This window comes from Bombus huntii, chromosome 15 (assembly GCF_024542735.1).
Source record: "Bombus huntii isolate Logan2020A chromosome 15, iyBomHunt1.1, whole genome shotgun sequence".
In the NCBI taxonomy this organism is placed as follows: Eukaryota; Metazoa; Arthropoda; class Insecta; order Hymenoptera; family Apidae; genus Bombus; species Bombus huntii.
This window is the reverse complement of record NC_066252.1, coordinates 7,740,090-7,753,842: the sequence shown is the minus strand read 5'-3', so window position 1 is coordinate 7,753,842 and position 13,753 is coordinate 7,740,090. Positions and strand designations below refer to the sequence as shown.

General features: G+C 32.0%; 3 protein-coding genes and 1 long non-coding RNA gene across 6 annotated transcripts; 3 read left to right on the top strand and 1 right to left on the bottom strand.

The window, feature by feature from the left end:
• Positions 1-600: 600 nt before the first annotated feature.
• Positions 601-5,513, top strand: LOC126873625 (arginine/serine-rich coiled-coil protein 2-like). Of its 2 annotated transcripts, none has more exons than XM_050634690.1 (5): positions 601-922; positions 1,815-1,895; positions 3,258-3,370; positions 3,557-4,247; positions 4,739-5,513. In XM_050634690.1, the coding sequence occupies exons 1-5, from the start codon at positions 860-862 to the stop codon at positions 5,033-5,035; spliced, it is 1,245 nt and encodes a 414-aa protein (XP_050490647.1). In that variant the 5' UTR covers positions 601-859; the 3' UTR covers positions 5,036-5,513. The 2 variants fall into 2 exon arrangements, with proteins under 2 accessions (XP_050490647.1, XP_050490648.1); XM_050634691.1 differs by lacking the exon at positions 601-922 and adding an exon at positions 962-1,227.
• A 639-nt stretch (positions 5,514-6,152) lies between these two features.
• Positions 6,153-8,890, top strand: LOC126873628 (cyclin-dependent kinase 1). Its single transcript, XM_050634699.1, has 4 exons — positions 6,153-6,540; positions 6,918-7,213; positions 7,427-7,746; positions 7,824-8,890. Exons 1-4 carry the CDS (start codon positions 6,504-6,506, stop codon positions 8,065-8,067), a joined length of 897 nt encoding a protein of 298 aa, XP_050490656.1. The 5' UTR covers positions 6,153-6,503; the 3' UTR covers positions 8,068-8,890.
• Positions 7,189-7,990, bottom strand: LOC126873636 (uncharacterized). Its single transcript, XR_007692470.1, has 2 exons — positions 7,842-7,990; positions 7,189-7,676 (listed from the first exon to the last, which is right to left on the bottom strand). It is a non-coding gene; the product is annotated as an uncharacterized LOC126873636 (long non-coding RNA).
• A 449-nt stretch (positions 8,891-9,339) lies between the features above and the next one.
• Positions 9,340-13,151, top strand: LOC126873629 (apolipoprotein D-like). 2 transcript variants are annotated; one of them, XM_050634700.1, is made up of 5 exons: positions 9,340-9,501; positions 10,580-10,699; positions 10,781-10,907; positions 11,497-11,670; positions 12,403-13,151. In XM_050634700.1, exons 2-5 carry the CDS (start codon positions 10,580-10,582, stop codon positions 12,870-12,872), a joined length of 891 nt encoding a protein of 296 aa, XP_050490657.1. In that variant the 5' UTR covers positions 9,340-9,501; the 3' UTR covers positions 12,873-13,151. The 2 variants fall into 2 exon arrangements, with proteins under 2 accessions (XP_050490657.1, XP_050490658.1); XM_050634701.1 differs by having other exon boundaries at positions 9,342-9,501; positions 11,497-11,592.
• The last annotated feature ends 602 nt before the right edge of the window (positions 13,152-13,753 follow it).

Below are 13,753 nucleotides of genomic sequence, written 5' to 3'. Positions count from 1 at the left end.
AAATCATTTTATTGGAAAATAGAAATATGTGGAAATACTTTTTGTAGCCATTGTATAAAGCTAGTATATTTTAAAAATGATTTAAGAATTGTTTGTAAAATCTCAGAATATATTTGGCATGCTGCATAACTGTTTTAAGGTGTACCGACTATATTGAGTGACAGAGGAATCATTACTATTATAGAATTAATTAGCATCTGGTTCACGGACAGCTCGTACCTGTTTAACTTAATTATATAGGGCGGTGCATGCAGCATTGAAATTAAAGATCATTTTAATAAAAGGTTTGTAATATTATTTTCAATTCTAAAAATATTTATTCTAATTTATTTTTTACCATAAATAAAAACTGTCATTTTTGTTTATCTTTCGTAATTGTTATAATAGAATGTATTTTTGATCCAATGGAAATGTATTACATTATGACATATGTAATATTATAATACATAGATACATATATATATATAATGTATAATACAATACATATATATATATATATATATATTGCTGTATCTATGGCGCTACATTTAACTACTGCTGTTTATATATATATATATATATGTAAATGTAGTGACGCAATATTGAATCAATTGGCTACTAAGTGGTAAAAAATTGTGCGAAGATTTTTAGGTTCGCGCCTAATTTCCCCGCTCGTCTTGCATTTCCTGTATCTCTCTTCTTCCATATCCGTCTCGGTAACCTTATTCGATGGAGGCGCTATGAAAGCATAAATACACGCTTGTTAAACATTCTCTTTCGACTCTCGACCAATGGCGTTCCTGCGCAAGGCAGCCTAGGATCGACGCGTCGCGATAGTCGTAACAATTTCGGAAAGTTCGTGCCTCGTTTTCACGCCATTATGGATTCGTTAGCGAATTACGCTAGTGACGGAGACAATAGTAACAATTCGGAAGATCCAAAGGTGAGTGTGTATTTGTTAATAAAATATTAGTTTATTTTACGATTATTTCACTGATGGCGTATTTTCACCTAGGCATCCATGACGCTTAAGAAACTTTTCGTATACATACACGACATGGCTTCTAGGATAGGTTCTTAAGTCAATGTATAATTTGTTAATCATTAATCCTGCGATGGCACACCAGTGTCTTTCATTTCAGCCAAATTTTCTACGTAAACAGATGCATAGTGATTTATTTTATCAGGCCGTCTCTGCGTTCTAAGAAATTTTTACACTGATATACGTATATAACGTAGACATGTATGGTAAGAAAATATGAATTGCAGCAAAAATTCAAGTCAGTAAAATGAGAAATCTAATTGATATGTTGAATGATGTAATGAAACGATTTCCGCGGGAAGAATATATGTATAGTGGCTCCCTGTTTAATCATGTCTTATTTGATCTAAATATTTTATGTAATTCAAATATATTATATTTTGATAATGTATGAATTAGTAGAACGTTCAGTAATTACTTTAACGACTAGAGATGAACGGATTGTTTTGTACTATTCTTCAAAGATCAATGCAAATAGCATATTGTTATGTGGATTACACCAAGACAATTTATAAAAATCATTAAAGCTATTTGTTAAAATTGCTGTTATATAAAATGTTTCTTTAAATATTTACTAATTATTTTGCAAACTAACTAATTGCAAATTTATTGAATATTGTTAATTTTGAGTTATTAATTTATGAATTAAGAGTATGAAAGTTTCAGTTGATGTTCTTATAGATATTCATTATGGGAGTATTACTAGTCTAATATTAATTAATGTCTGCAATGTATGAAATATTTGTTCCTTGTAAATTATTTGACAGTTTATCTTGAATATTGTGTTTTAAAGATACCATATGGGATGCATGGTGATACCAATAAAAGGGCCAGTGACGCTAACTACGATCCAGTACAAATGGACATGAGTGAGGTACAGTGGAATTGAATGTTTGAAAATGTTTGTTTGTGATAATAAGTACAAAATGTTACAACAATTACTAGGAAGATGTGGTATCTTTATGGGGGCTGTACATATGTATAGGGTCATGCCTGATATATATATAAAAAAATGGTTCAATACTTGGTTTCTAGAGGTCATGTCAAAACCATGTAAATAAAATACAATATCACAATAGCACTCCTATTGCACCTGTATTCTGTATTAAACATTCAAAGGAAATTAAAAAGCCTTGCATTAAAATTAGCAAAAAAATTGTTTCATAATGGTTTTATATGAACTGAAACAATTGTGATTAATTATTTCTTATAAAAATACTAATGAAGGATATAAGACGATATATATATAATGTAATGATAATCTTTTTATTATGACGTTTTTTTTGGACTTAATATCAATATAGTGAAATCAATATCAATATGGTTTACATTATATCACTATGATGCAATGTACTCTTACCCTTTATTATTTTTACATCATCTTTTAATATGCTATAATAATATTACCAAAACACAATTCATGATGTACAAAATTCTGAGAAGTTTAAGACATGACCTTAAAGCCTGATTTACCGTGTGGCAGAAACAATGAGGGTAGAGATTGAGATATTTAAAATTTAAATAATAAGTAAATGGGAATGGTGCCATTTCGTGAGAAAATATTAACACGTAGCTCTGTTGGTAATACATGATACAATATCTACGCACCTCGGCAAGGTCTATGCTGTGTGAGGGTCTTTCAAGACTACCCCAAGTCCTATTCAGAAGACAGAGGTGAGTAGAGGAAGCTGGAAGAAGGTAACACTAATAAAAAATCAACCATCAAAGAAACCACATGTACAAACATATTCGGGTAATATAAGTACCTGCTAAAGCAGATAAATATGAAGGGCCCTCATATTCCTTTTATTCTGTTCATCTACCAGAAATTTGACTGGAAAAAGTTTACAGTGAATAAAGATTTCTATGTTATTTTCGTGAAAGTTATGTTTTAAGAGTGCTCTCTGTTTTTAAATACCAAAAGTATTAGGATGTAGTAATTTTTACCTGGTAATTATAACTGTTGCAAAATTCAATTTTTACATACACTGAAATTTTGTGAATTATTTTTTGTAAATTTTACAATTTAAAGGAATAAACTTACAGTTTAGAAAGCTAGAGAAGTTATACTACAAAATTGCAGTAAGCGAAAAATTGATTTTTGCCAAACTGTGAGGGTACTAAAAGAATGTTTGATTTATACTTATAGTTCTTGCAATGTAAATTGAGATTTATGTTTCGCTTAATAGAATATGTGAAAGGTGTATAGTAACGTGGATAATTTTTATTTCTTTAGGAAAGCAACAACAACAATTCGTCCAGGGAATCTAGTAGTGAAAGGGCACATAGTCCAGCTGCACAATCAAAAACAGACTCATCCCGAACATTACCTTCCCCCTCAGACCAGAGGTAAGCTGGTTTGTTTATATGCGTATTCTCATCTCTAAACTTAAATTAATGAAATTCTTTGAACTTTATAAGAGACAAAAAACAAACAAACTTGCAACATACATTACCACCATAATGTTTGCCTTACATACAGAATAATAATACGAATCTGTGTGGTATACCCTGCAGAACGTAATCGTTTTACAGGCGATCTGATCATGAGAATCACACAGCAAATTCGAAAGACGAGCACAAACGAGGAGATAAATCTGACCGTAATAGACATATGAGCGATAAGGGGCGTCGGCCGTCGTACGATGATAGAAGACAACGAGAAAGCAGCCACAGGGACAGAGACATAAAGAAAAGTCGGGACGATGATAGAAAATCTCGTGACGATGATAAAAAGAAGGAAAAGAGTTCTTTGGGATCGAGTAGGGACGAGAAGAGTGACGACAGGGAAAAGAGTGATAAAGATCATCACTATCGCGATGATCGAAGAGATCGAAACCGGGATAGAAGCGACAGAGATAGACGCAGGGACAGGGACAGAGATCGAGATCGAGATCGCCGGCATTCTAGAGACGACAGATCGAAAGATCGGTATCGGGACGATCGATTCGGGAATTATCATAAGGAAAAAGATCGCACGAGATCGAGATCTAGATCGAGAGACCGGGCTCCGCCGCCCTTTAGGACGATGAGCTATAGGGAAGAAAAAGGCAGAAACAAATTAGCTCAATTAGAGAAATTAGGAATTGAACTTAAAGCACCGGAAGGTGATACTGCTACGCCCGGTGTTCAAAACGAACAGAATTATTATAATCCTTTAGCCACGGCAACGCAAGGAAAGTACGCGGAACAGATACAGAAGAGGAAACTGTTATGGGCAAATAAGGTAATCATTGATGATTTTTTAAATCGATCTTATATGAAGACCACAGGGGAAAGGGAGGATAAATCATATTTTTTGGTTTTCATATGAGAGCAACTTTAAAGTACAATATTTTGTCAACCAATCGTATATTATCAAAATTGTTTTCTTGTTAAATTGGGTCCTCTTGAAATCGATTTCAGATAATATTGAAAATATTAAGCGTGTTATTAGTTTTCTCATAAATTTTCACGGATTTGTCATCTGTTGCTAAAAAAACCTTATATTATCTTTGGATCGAATAGAAGGTTTCGTTTGTAACTATGTTATAGCAAAGTACACTTTTCAAAGTACACTAATACAACCAAGTACAACAATAAACAATATACTTATATTTTTTATTTTGTTTTATAAACAGTTTGTTTTGTAAACAAACAATATACTTATATTTTTCCGTTGTGATAATCACATTGAAATATAATCTTTTTAATTTAATGAAATATTATTATTTGCAGTCAAAACAAGATGAAGGTAAAACATCTACAGCAGCTTCTACTGCAAACACCTGGGTGGGAACAACGTTCACTCATGACCAAGATGGGAAAGTAACGGCAAAGTTTAAACGATTGATGGGCATTAAAGATGATTTGCCGACTACTCCGGCAGCGGGTGCTAAACCAGATATACTGAAAAAGCAGGAAGAAATGTTTAATAATATGGAACAACAGTATGAGGTAGCACGTGCTACAACACACACTCAGCGTGGTGTTGGACTTGGCTATGCAACCGGTGGTTATCAATTCCCCCGATAGAATGGAGAATCGTTTTTAAACTGAGTATAGGATTGATAACACTCAGCACAGGTGCAACCGAGTTTTTTGCCTGTTGATTTTGACAATCCCACCAGGTTGATTATGAAACAGTTTTTATTTCGAAGTCGTTCTAAATAGAAAATATAGAAAATAATTGCAAAGCTTATAAGATAAAACATCCGAGCAATCTTGTTGTAGTTGTGTAATTATATTGTAAACATTGAAGAAAGAAAAATAAATTTGTTAAGGATGTGGATGAGAAAAGTACTCTGTACTTGATGATGATGATGATTATTTTTTATTTTTTGTTCATGAAAAAAAAGTGGGAAAGACTGCAGTCCTGTTATGCTGCGAATGCGCTTGCAACACCAATTTATATAATTTCCCATTGTATGCTGTATGTACAAATACATGAGAGGTATATTGACACAAATCATGTTTTTTTTCTCTTTTCTTAAAATAAACATTCTTAAATGACTTTAAGAATCTTTTCTTTTTAATAACTGAAGTCATAAATTAGATCCGAAGTCAATTTAACGCAGATTAGGTTACACACTATGAATAAAAATCGAGCTTCTTATCTTCCTTTAACACGTTGATCGCCACGGGGATCGTCGGTGACCCACGTTACTAAATTTTTTGTAGTTTGAGTAACAACTTTTTGACAATGTGATTGACTTGGAAGAAAATGCACAAATATAATATAATATTTCGTAAAAATTTAAATTCTATGTTGTAGTATATTTCAACATATCGTGACTTCCAGGCTGAAATATATAAAATTCGTGTGACGAAGTTATTAATTTAAAAAATTATTTAATCTATCAAAACTTTCAAGAGTCATACAAATTTGAAAGATTCAGGATTCTAAAATTCTAAGTATTGGATCTTAACTTCTGTCTAACAAAAACATCTGTCGCTATGTAAATTCATTAAAACTCAATATTGTTAAGTCATTCATTTAAAATATAATCTGTTTCGTGATTCTAATTACTAGACTGTGGATTTTTATGCATTTATGGGGAAATTTAAAGGTGCAAAGATGTACAAAATGCACATAATATGCAAAAATATATATAAGAAATATTATCTCCATTCCTTTAGTTATGTTAATAAAAATATGAAATTGCTTAAAGATCTGCAGTCTAATAATTACGATTTTTATTCGGATAGGGGAAAAACGCGGGCTTACAAGCAACAGCTGGCAACCGCTCTACTTCCATGAGCGCGTTACTATTGCAACTTGTGACGTATCTATGCCAGGATTGGCCAGAGCAATGCCGACTTGTCACGAACCATACCGAACATTGCACATTCAAACGTATATATCATGGCGTACCGACGTTTGAATTTAATCGTTACGTGACGGTATACGTGGAAACTTTCTGATACATATTCAAGTCATATTAAATATTAACGTTTAAAAGAATATATCTGTCAGTTTCCTATTTAATAACCAGCATCTATCATGGAGAATTTCGTGAAAATTGAAAAGATCGGTGAAGGTAAATGGTTTGAATAGTACTTTGTAAATTGGGCTTCTCTAACTAATTTTTTGCTCAAGAATTCTTTTTATTCGTTATCTAAAAATATTTCGTCTAACTCTATGTAAAAATGTAGACAACTAGTCTTTAATGTAATTTATATTGTAATTGATTATTGAGTTTGCAAATTTTAGACTCGTGTTTCATATCGAGGTTTAATAACCTTTTAATAAAGATAAGTATTTTAAAAGTTGTAGTTATTAAGAAATCTAATCGAGTTGTAAAGTAATTGCTTATGAGTATATTTTTTATATTTTGTTTTTGTAATGTAAGTTGTGATTTTTGTTGTTTTATGTGAAAATGAAAGAGTAGTATTACAGCAAACAAAATTTTTTTAGGTACATATGGAGTAGTGTACAAGGGAAAGCATAAGAAAACTGGAGAGATTGTAGCAATGAAAAAGATTCGTTTAGAAAGCGACGATGAAGGAATACCATCCACAGCGATTCGTGAGATCTCTTTGCTTAAAGAATTGCCACATCCCAATATTGTCAGACTAATGGATGTTCTGATGGAAGAGACCAGATTATATTTAATTTTCGAATATCTTACTATGGATTTAAAGAAATATATGGATACTTTGGGTAGTGGAAAGTTAATGGAGCCAAAAATGGTTAAATCCTATTTATTTCAGGTATTCAATATATTCCTAATATATAAAATAAAATCTCCATTACACAGGCTATATCATGATTTAAGGCAAGTCATATTTGATATTAATCATATTAAGTCAAATAACTTTGTTAATATAATCAAGTAATAGATAGGTCATAGACTTATATGGATTAATAAATGTTATATAATACTTTTGTGGAAATTGAAATAAGTTTCTAATTTGTTTTTATAGATTACACGTGCTATTCTTTTCTGTCACAAGCGCAGAATATTGCATCGTGATTTAAAGCCACAAAATTTATTAATTGACAAATCAGGATTGATTAAGGTAGCAGATTTTGGTCTTGGGAGAGCCTTTGGCATACCAGTCAGAGTATATACACATGAAGTAGTCACTTTATGGTACAGAGCACCAGAAATCCTTCTTGGTACTAATAGATATTCATGTGCCATTGATATCTGGAGTATAGGTTGTATATTTGCTGAAATGGCAACAAAAAAACCATTATTTCAAGGAGATAGTGAAATTGATCAGTTGTTTAGAATATTTCGGTATGTTGAGTATGCATGTTAGTAGCATGTTAGGTTGCTATTTAATAGAATATAAATTAATAACAGATATTTTGCAGGATACTGAGGACACCTACCGAAGAGATATGGCCTGGCGTAACACAATTGTCAGATTATAAAGCTACATTTCCAAATTGGATAACAAACAATTTGGAATCACAAGTTAAAACATTAGACGCAGACGGGCTTGATCTGCTACAAATGATGCTTATCTATGATCCTGTGCATAGAATATCTGCACGTGCTATTCTGAAACATTCTTACTTCAACGATTTAGATATGTCGAAAATACCATCGCTATAATACCGAAGACTGATACAAATGGATGGAATATATCCTACACAGATACTGTAACGTTTTAATTGTATGACTGCATAGAGAATATGTCTCAGGGTATATTGAAATGTTAATTTATTCGTACGTATGAACGCATTTAACAATTTTTTTTATGACTTCACTCATTATTTCACATTATGGAAGATTTATGTAACGAACTTTTGTTTTGCTATAATATATTCGAACAATATCACAAATTTTTAATAGGTGTTATAATAAATCATTGTATACTCAAGCAAAAAATATTGTGTATGAGATTAATGTTTGAATGATTCATTTTTGCTGTATAAAAGTTGTGTAACGTTATTGATGAAGCTGTGTGGTGATATTATTGTATATTTTTAGGATTTACCTTAGATTTTTCTTCTTCACTTATTACTTATTCATTTCATCCAAAATAAGTGCTTTCACAAGTGTTCTTAAATATCATTGCATTATATATTGAATAAGAAAATTATTTTTCTCAATTCGGAGTAAGCATTGTAAGTATTCTAAGGAAGATAACACACTAGGTCTTAGGAATTCAGTTGAGAATATATCGCTGTTGCCATATTATATGTATCACTGAGAAATTCACACGCTTATTAAGAAAATATATCATTTGTACTTTTATCCTGAAATAAATGACTACATTTTATTTAAATGTATTTTATCTAAACGTGAAATTTCAGGATTTATATTTTATTGTAAGTGTGATTTTTCAGTTCTCTTTTATTTCATAATGTAAATTAAGTTACGTTATTACACAGAGAAATAAAAAGAATAAAACTGTACGTGATGTTTGCAATTCCTAGAACGACTAACTTGATTTAGTTACGAACAAGGATGACTCATCGCGAGCAGCGGTATAGCGAAATTATGTGGCACCCGTGTCTTCAGCTTTTTTTAATGGACGTAAACAAACTGGTTTTTGTGAGAAAACATACGTATAAGATCTAGAAAATTTTATCTCATATTTTGTATGTAATAAATCATCAAACAATAACCTATTATTAAAATAAATATAAATTTAACATCATAGGATATTGCATATTTATGATGTTTTATATTTAAAAAAAAGATATCGATTCTGTTGTTTTCATTTTTCTATAAAAATGACACCGTGTAGTTATAAAATAATGATTCAGAATGTTCAAAGATGGCTTAATTATATTGTGTTCTGTACTAATTCTGTTAATAATTCAACATTGTAGTACAATGGAAAAGAAAAAAAAGAAAGATTTACGAAAGGCAACAAAAGAAATCGATGTACTTCTACAGATTCTTTAGAAACAACGTGTTTAATCCGTTCAAAGTATGCGTGACCCATAATTGGATTGAGAGTGGGGAATGTCTCATAAAATCCTCCACTGAAGCTACTGTTTACAGTACCAGTTCAGAACTTGACAACGTCACCTAACAGTGAGTATGCTCGTTTAATTTAACATATTAAACGCGTTACGTTTTACATCAGTAGGTACGTTGTACCTGCATTTATCTTTGCGTTTGCAATTTAAATACGCCATAAATGGTAGTCGCCACTTGAGTAGATATATTTAAACAGGATTCATATTTTCATATGCTCCAGAATACTCTATTATAGTATTTGCTATAGTAATTTTTATTGATAAATTTTATTAAATACATTTTAAAAATGCTAATTTTTATTAAATATCTTGTAAGGTATTTAAGATAAAATGGTATTAATTTAGTTCCTTTTCTTCATTCAAGGAGAAATATCTCTGTGCTACGAATAGCATTAAGCGAATCGAGGTTCTTGGCTTGTTACTTTGTTATATAAATCTATAATTCTACAAACAAAGACTTGATGCCTGTCTATCTTGTCTTACGCTAATTAGTGCTGTAGTGGCGCGAAGTATATATATCGTTCTCCTTTCAACCGTGAATAATAAAAGAAACATGACTTTTCTCTTGTGATAAATAGTTTCTGGAACTGAGCCCTGAGGTCATCAAGGTTGATCTTAGTCTTCGCTCTTAGTGATATTTTTTTTGTCACTATAGAAAATTCAAGCGTTACCGGACGTGCTATGGTTTTTGCTCTTTGTTTCAGGTTCAAGAGTCCTGATAATGAGTCGTATTATTAAATTATATACGATGAATCGATTTAAGCTTAAGTTTCTTTGTTTACTGTTACAACTATCATTTATGACTTATTCTACGAAATGAGATATCTGTATACATTTATCTTAAAATAAAGATAAAAATAATTTTATATAAGTGAACTATATTGCTATAGGGAAATCATTGACTTTGTAAACTATGTAGACAAATTTATTGATAATTGATATATCTTTACTAAATCACTGACTCTGTAAATTAGGATGATTATAATTTGTTTCTCGGGGATTTTCCTGATATGTAGAAATATAGCTGATAATTAGAAGTGTTATTTGATAAAAATTAAAATTTTTAATAATAAGAAGGTCACTACTATAATTATCATTTCCGCTTTTTCTAATATAAAAATTTTCTTTCACAGATGAAGACCCTATTCTTTTTAACATTCCTACTGGGGTGCTTTATCCTGGCTAGGCCACACACATATCACATGGGGGCTTGCCCCATCGTGCCACCCATGCCGGGATTTCAAATGAACAAAGTATGTTAATTATATTTTCGTCTATAATAAATTTTCTTAACTTCGTTCTGTCATATGTTTATAATAATTTAGCAAATTTAGTTTTTAGGTGTGTGGTACGTAATCCAGAAAACATCGACTGCTAGCAATTGCATCACTTACAACTATACTCGTGGAGAAGAACCGGGCGAATACGTCATAACGCAGGATTCCAATCACCCAATATTAGGTAAGAAAAAGAAAATCCAGGTGATCAATAAATTGAGGACCACTCACGTAAATATTATATATTATTAATAGAATTAAAGAACTAAAGGAGAATTAAAGACATTGAATCTAAATATTTTTCATATTTAAATAGTATAATATTATGATATTCTTGGGCATTACCTGCGTTCTATGTACTTTTGCATCTTTAAATTTTCAATAAATGCATATACATTCGCAGTCGAATGAAAACGAAGTGGTTAACGATAGAAAAAGTGTTCAGAATTTGAAGAAATCTAAAATTCAAAGAGGAACAATGAAAGGAGAACATTCTGAAACAAGATTCGTAGAGACACAAAGGATAATAGAGATTGTAAAGGTGCATCTGGCATTATGAACTATAGTAACAATAATCGACGACGAATTTTCGAAAAGGGCAAGATTTTCTCTTATAGATGACGCGTTGGGTGTGTATATATTGTTGAAAGCTTTTGAATTAATAAAGAAGGTGAACGTCGGATCCCATCAGGACCCATAAAAGCATGTCAATAGGATAACTGTCTGGCAAGTGGGATGAATTATCCGTAATGAAATGACGTCTCTATGTACAGGTCTTACGCCATTGAAGCACGAGTATCATTACACCGGTGAATTGAGCGTTCCGGAGCCGAGTACGCCGGCACGAATGCTAGTTCGTTTTCCTCTTAGTAAGTATCATGATCATGTTCCACGAAATATATATATCTTTGTCGTTCCAAAAGGATTTAAGGAGAATCTGAGTCATGGTAAAGTAGTGCCATTGCTGAGTTCAATTTTATGGTTTTAGCCTTTGGTAACTTGATATGCGGTGTTAACTGGTCTGAAATCGTTTGAAATTTTTATTGAATTTTTTTGGATTGGAATGTGTGAGATAAACTCTCTTATATATTCTTACGTGAGTTGATCAAGCATTCTTTTAAACAAATAATGGAATAACAAGATATATACAATTAAATACACAGGATATTGCGGCAATCGTGTCAACAATAGTCTGATTCTGCATGAAAAAACAAGTTAGAAATATAGAATAAAATTGTTTCATACGCTTCGTTTTCAATAAGTACTTGAATTTGACTAATTCTGGCTTGAACAAAAGTAAACAACCGACAAGAGGTTGTTCTATACGTGAAAATAAGTAAAAAATGTAGAATACAATTTTTTCGTAAGAGACTTTGTTCTCGAAGGAAGTAAATTTGGAAATTTATCATGCGCGTGTACTAAATCTAGTTGTCAACAAAAGATCTTCGAATTCTGTTTACTTGAAAGCAAGACTTGTACTACAATTGCCGGAACACCTTGTATATAGCGGCATGGTACTACACTAAAGCTATATGTAAATAAAATATTGTATACTATATGTGAAATGAAATATTATAGTATTACTTCATCAAACACGTCAGTGTTTGGCTCCGCTATCAACTTCCCCCTAACGAATTGTCCAATTACTCACACTAACCAGCAATTTAACTTACTTAAAGGTGTAGCCGGAAGTGCGTCTCACGTAGTATTCGCTACAGATTACGTGAACTACGCTGGTATCTTTACATGCCAGAAGCTGACTTTCGCTCATCGTCAAAGTGCGACGATCCTCTCCAGGCACCGAGAATTAGACAAGAGTTATGTGGACGAGATACGCCAATTTTTGGCCCAGTCCGGTGTGGATCCTTTTGATTTGAGCATCATCTCTCAATCTGGATGTCCTCACGGCAACAATAGTCTGGACATCAACGTGGATCCGAATACTTTTACAGCTGAGAACCTTGGAAACGTGGTTCGTAAAGCTGGAGAAAAAATCGGCGATGGTGTCCAATGGGTGGCCAGTGCAGGAAGCAAAGTATACCATAAATTGTCCGGAAGTGAAGAGAAAAGTACTAGCAAACCTGAGGCGAACACCAGAGCAGCCATTACGAGGAATTACGAAACGAACGAAGTCGAATGGATTCCTTAGATTCTAGATTTAAGTTCATTCTAAATGTATAAATCTCGATGAGGATCAATGTTTTTCCTCCTTCTTTCTATACTCGACCTTTTATCGTAGGGATATTTCTATTTTTTGCTTTAACTTTTTCTGCTGAAATTTTATGAGAGAATAATTGATCACAACAGCGTACGCTATAATTAGAAATAGACGCGAGTCGAGAACGAAAGACTATGTAACGAACAAAACGATATTTTTATTTTTTTAACGTGATTGAAATAAAATGAAGTCCTAATGCGAATAAATAAAGTTTTCTTGTATGTATTCCATAAAAAGCTATTATATTTAATGTATAATTAACTATATACTTTAAGAAATATTTTTATAGTTTAAATCTTTCATACTTTTTTCGCACTTAAGTGTTTGGCTTAATATTTCGATTTTAAGCACACGTTATATTCATGTTTCATCTTTTTTAATCATTCTGATAAAAATATAATTTTACATAAACATCCACAACTTAGTTATGAGGTGCGAGAAGAAGTATGAAGATCTAGAACTACTCTTTGTATACATAAAGATATAGAAATATATAATAAAGACATAAAATATAAAAATATATAAAAATTGATGGTTTCTGGATGGTTTTACAATTATGAGATGCGAGACGTTATTGAACTCAAACGTTGCAAGTAATACAAGAGAATAACAAAGAGGTACAGAAATCTAGAATTACTGCGTCCATAACAAGTTTCCAATCGTTCTCAATTATTTCAATCCGCGACAATAGGCAGTCCTGTCGCGGATGTTTAAAGAAAAGAGAGTCGCATTGGTCTCAATTGGTTTGCATTGAGGGGCATTAAAAGCGTAAAACGATTGCAAAATCTCTGACGGAAGGAAGAACGTCGCCA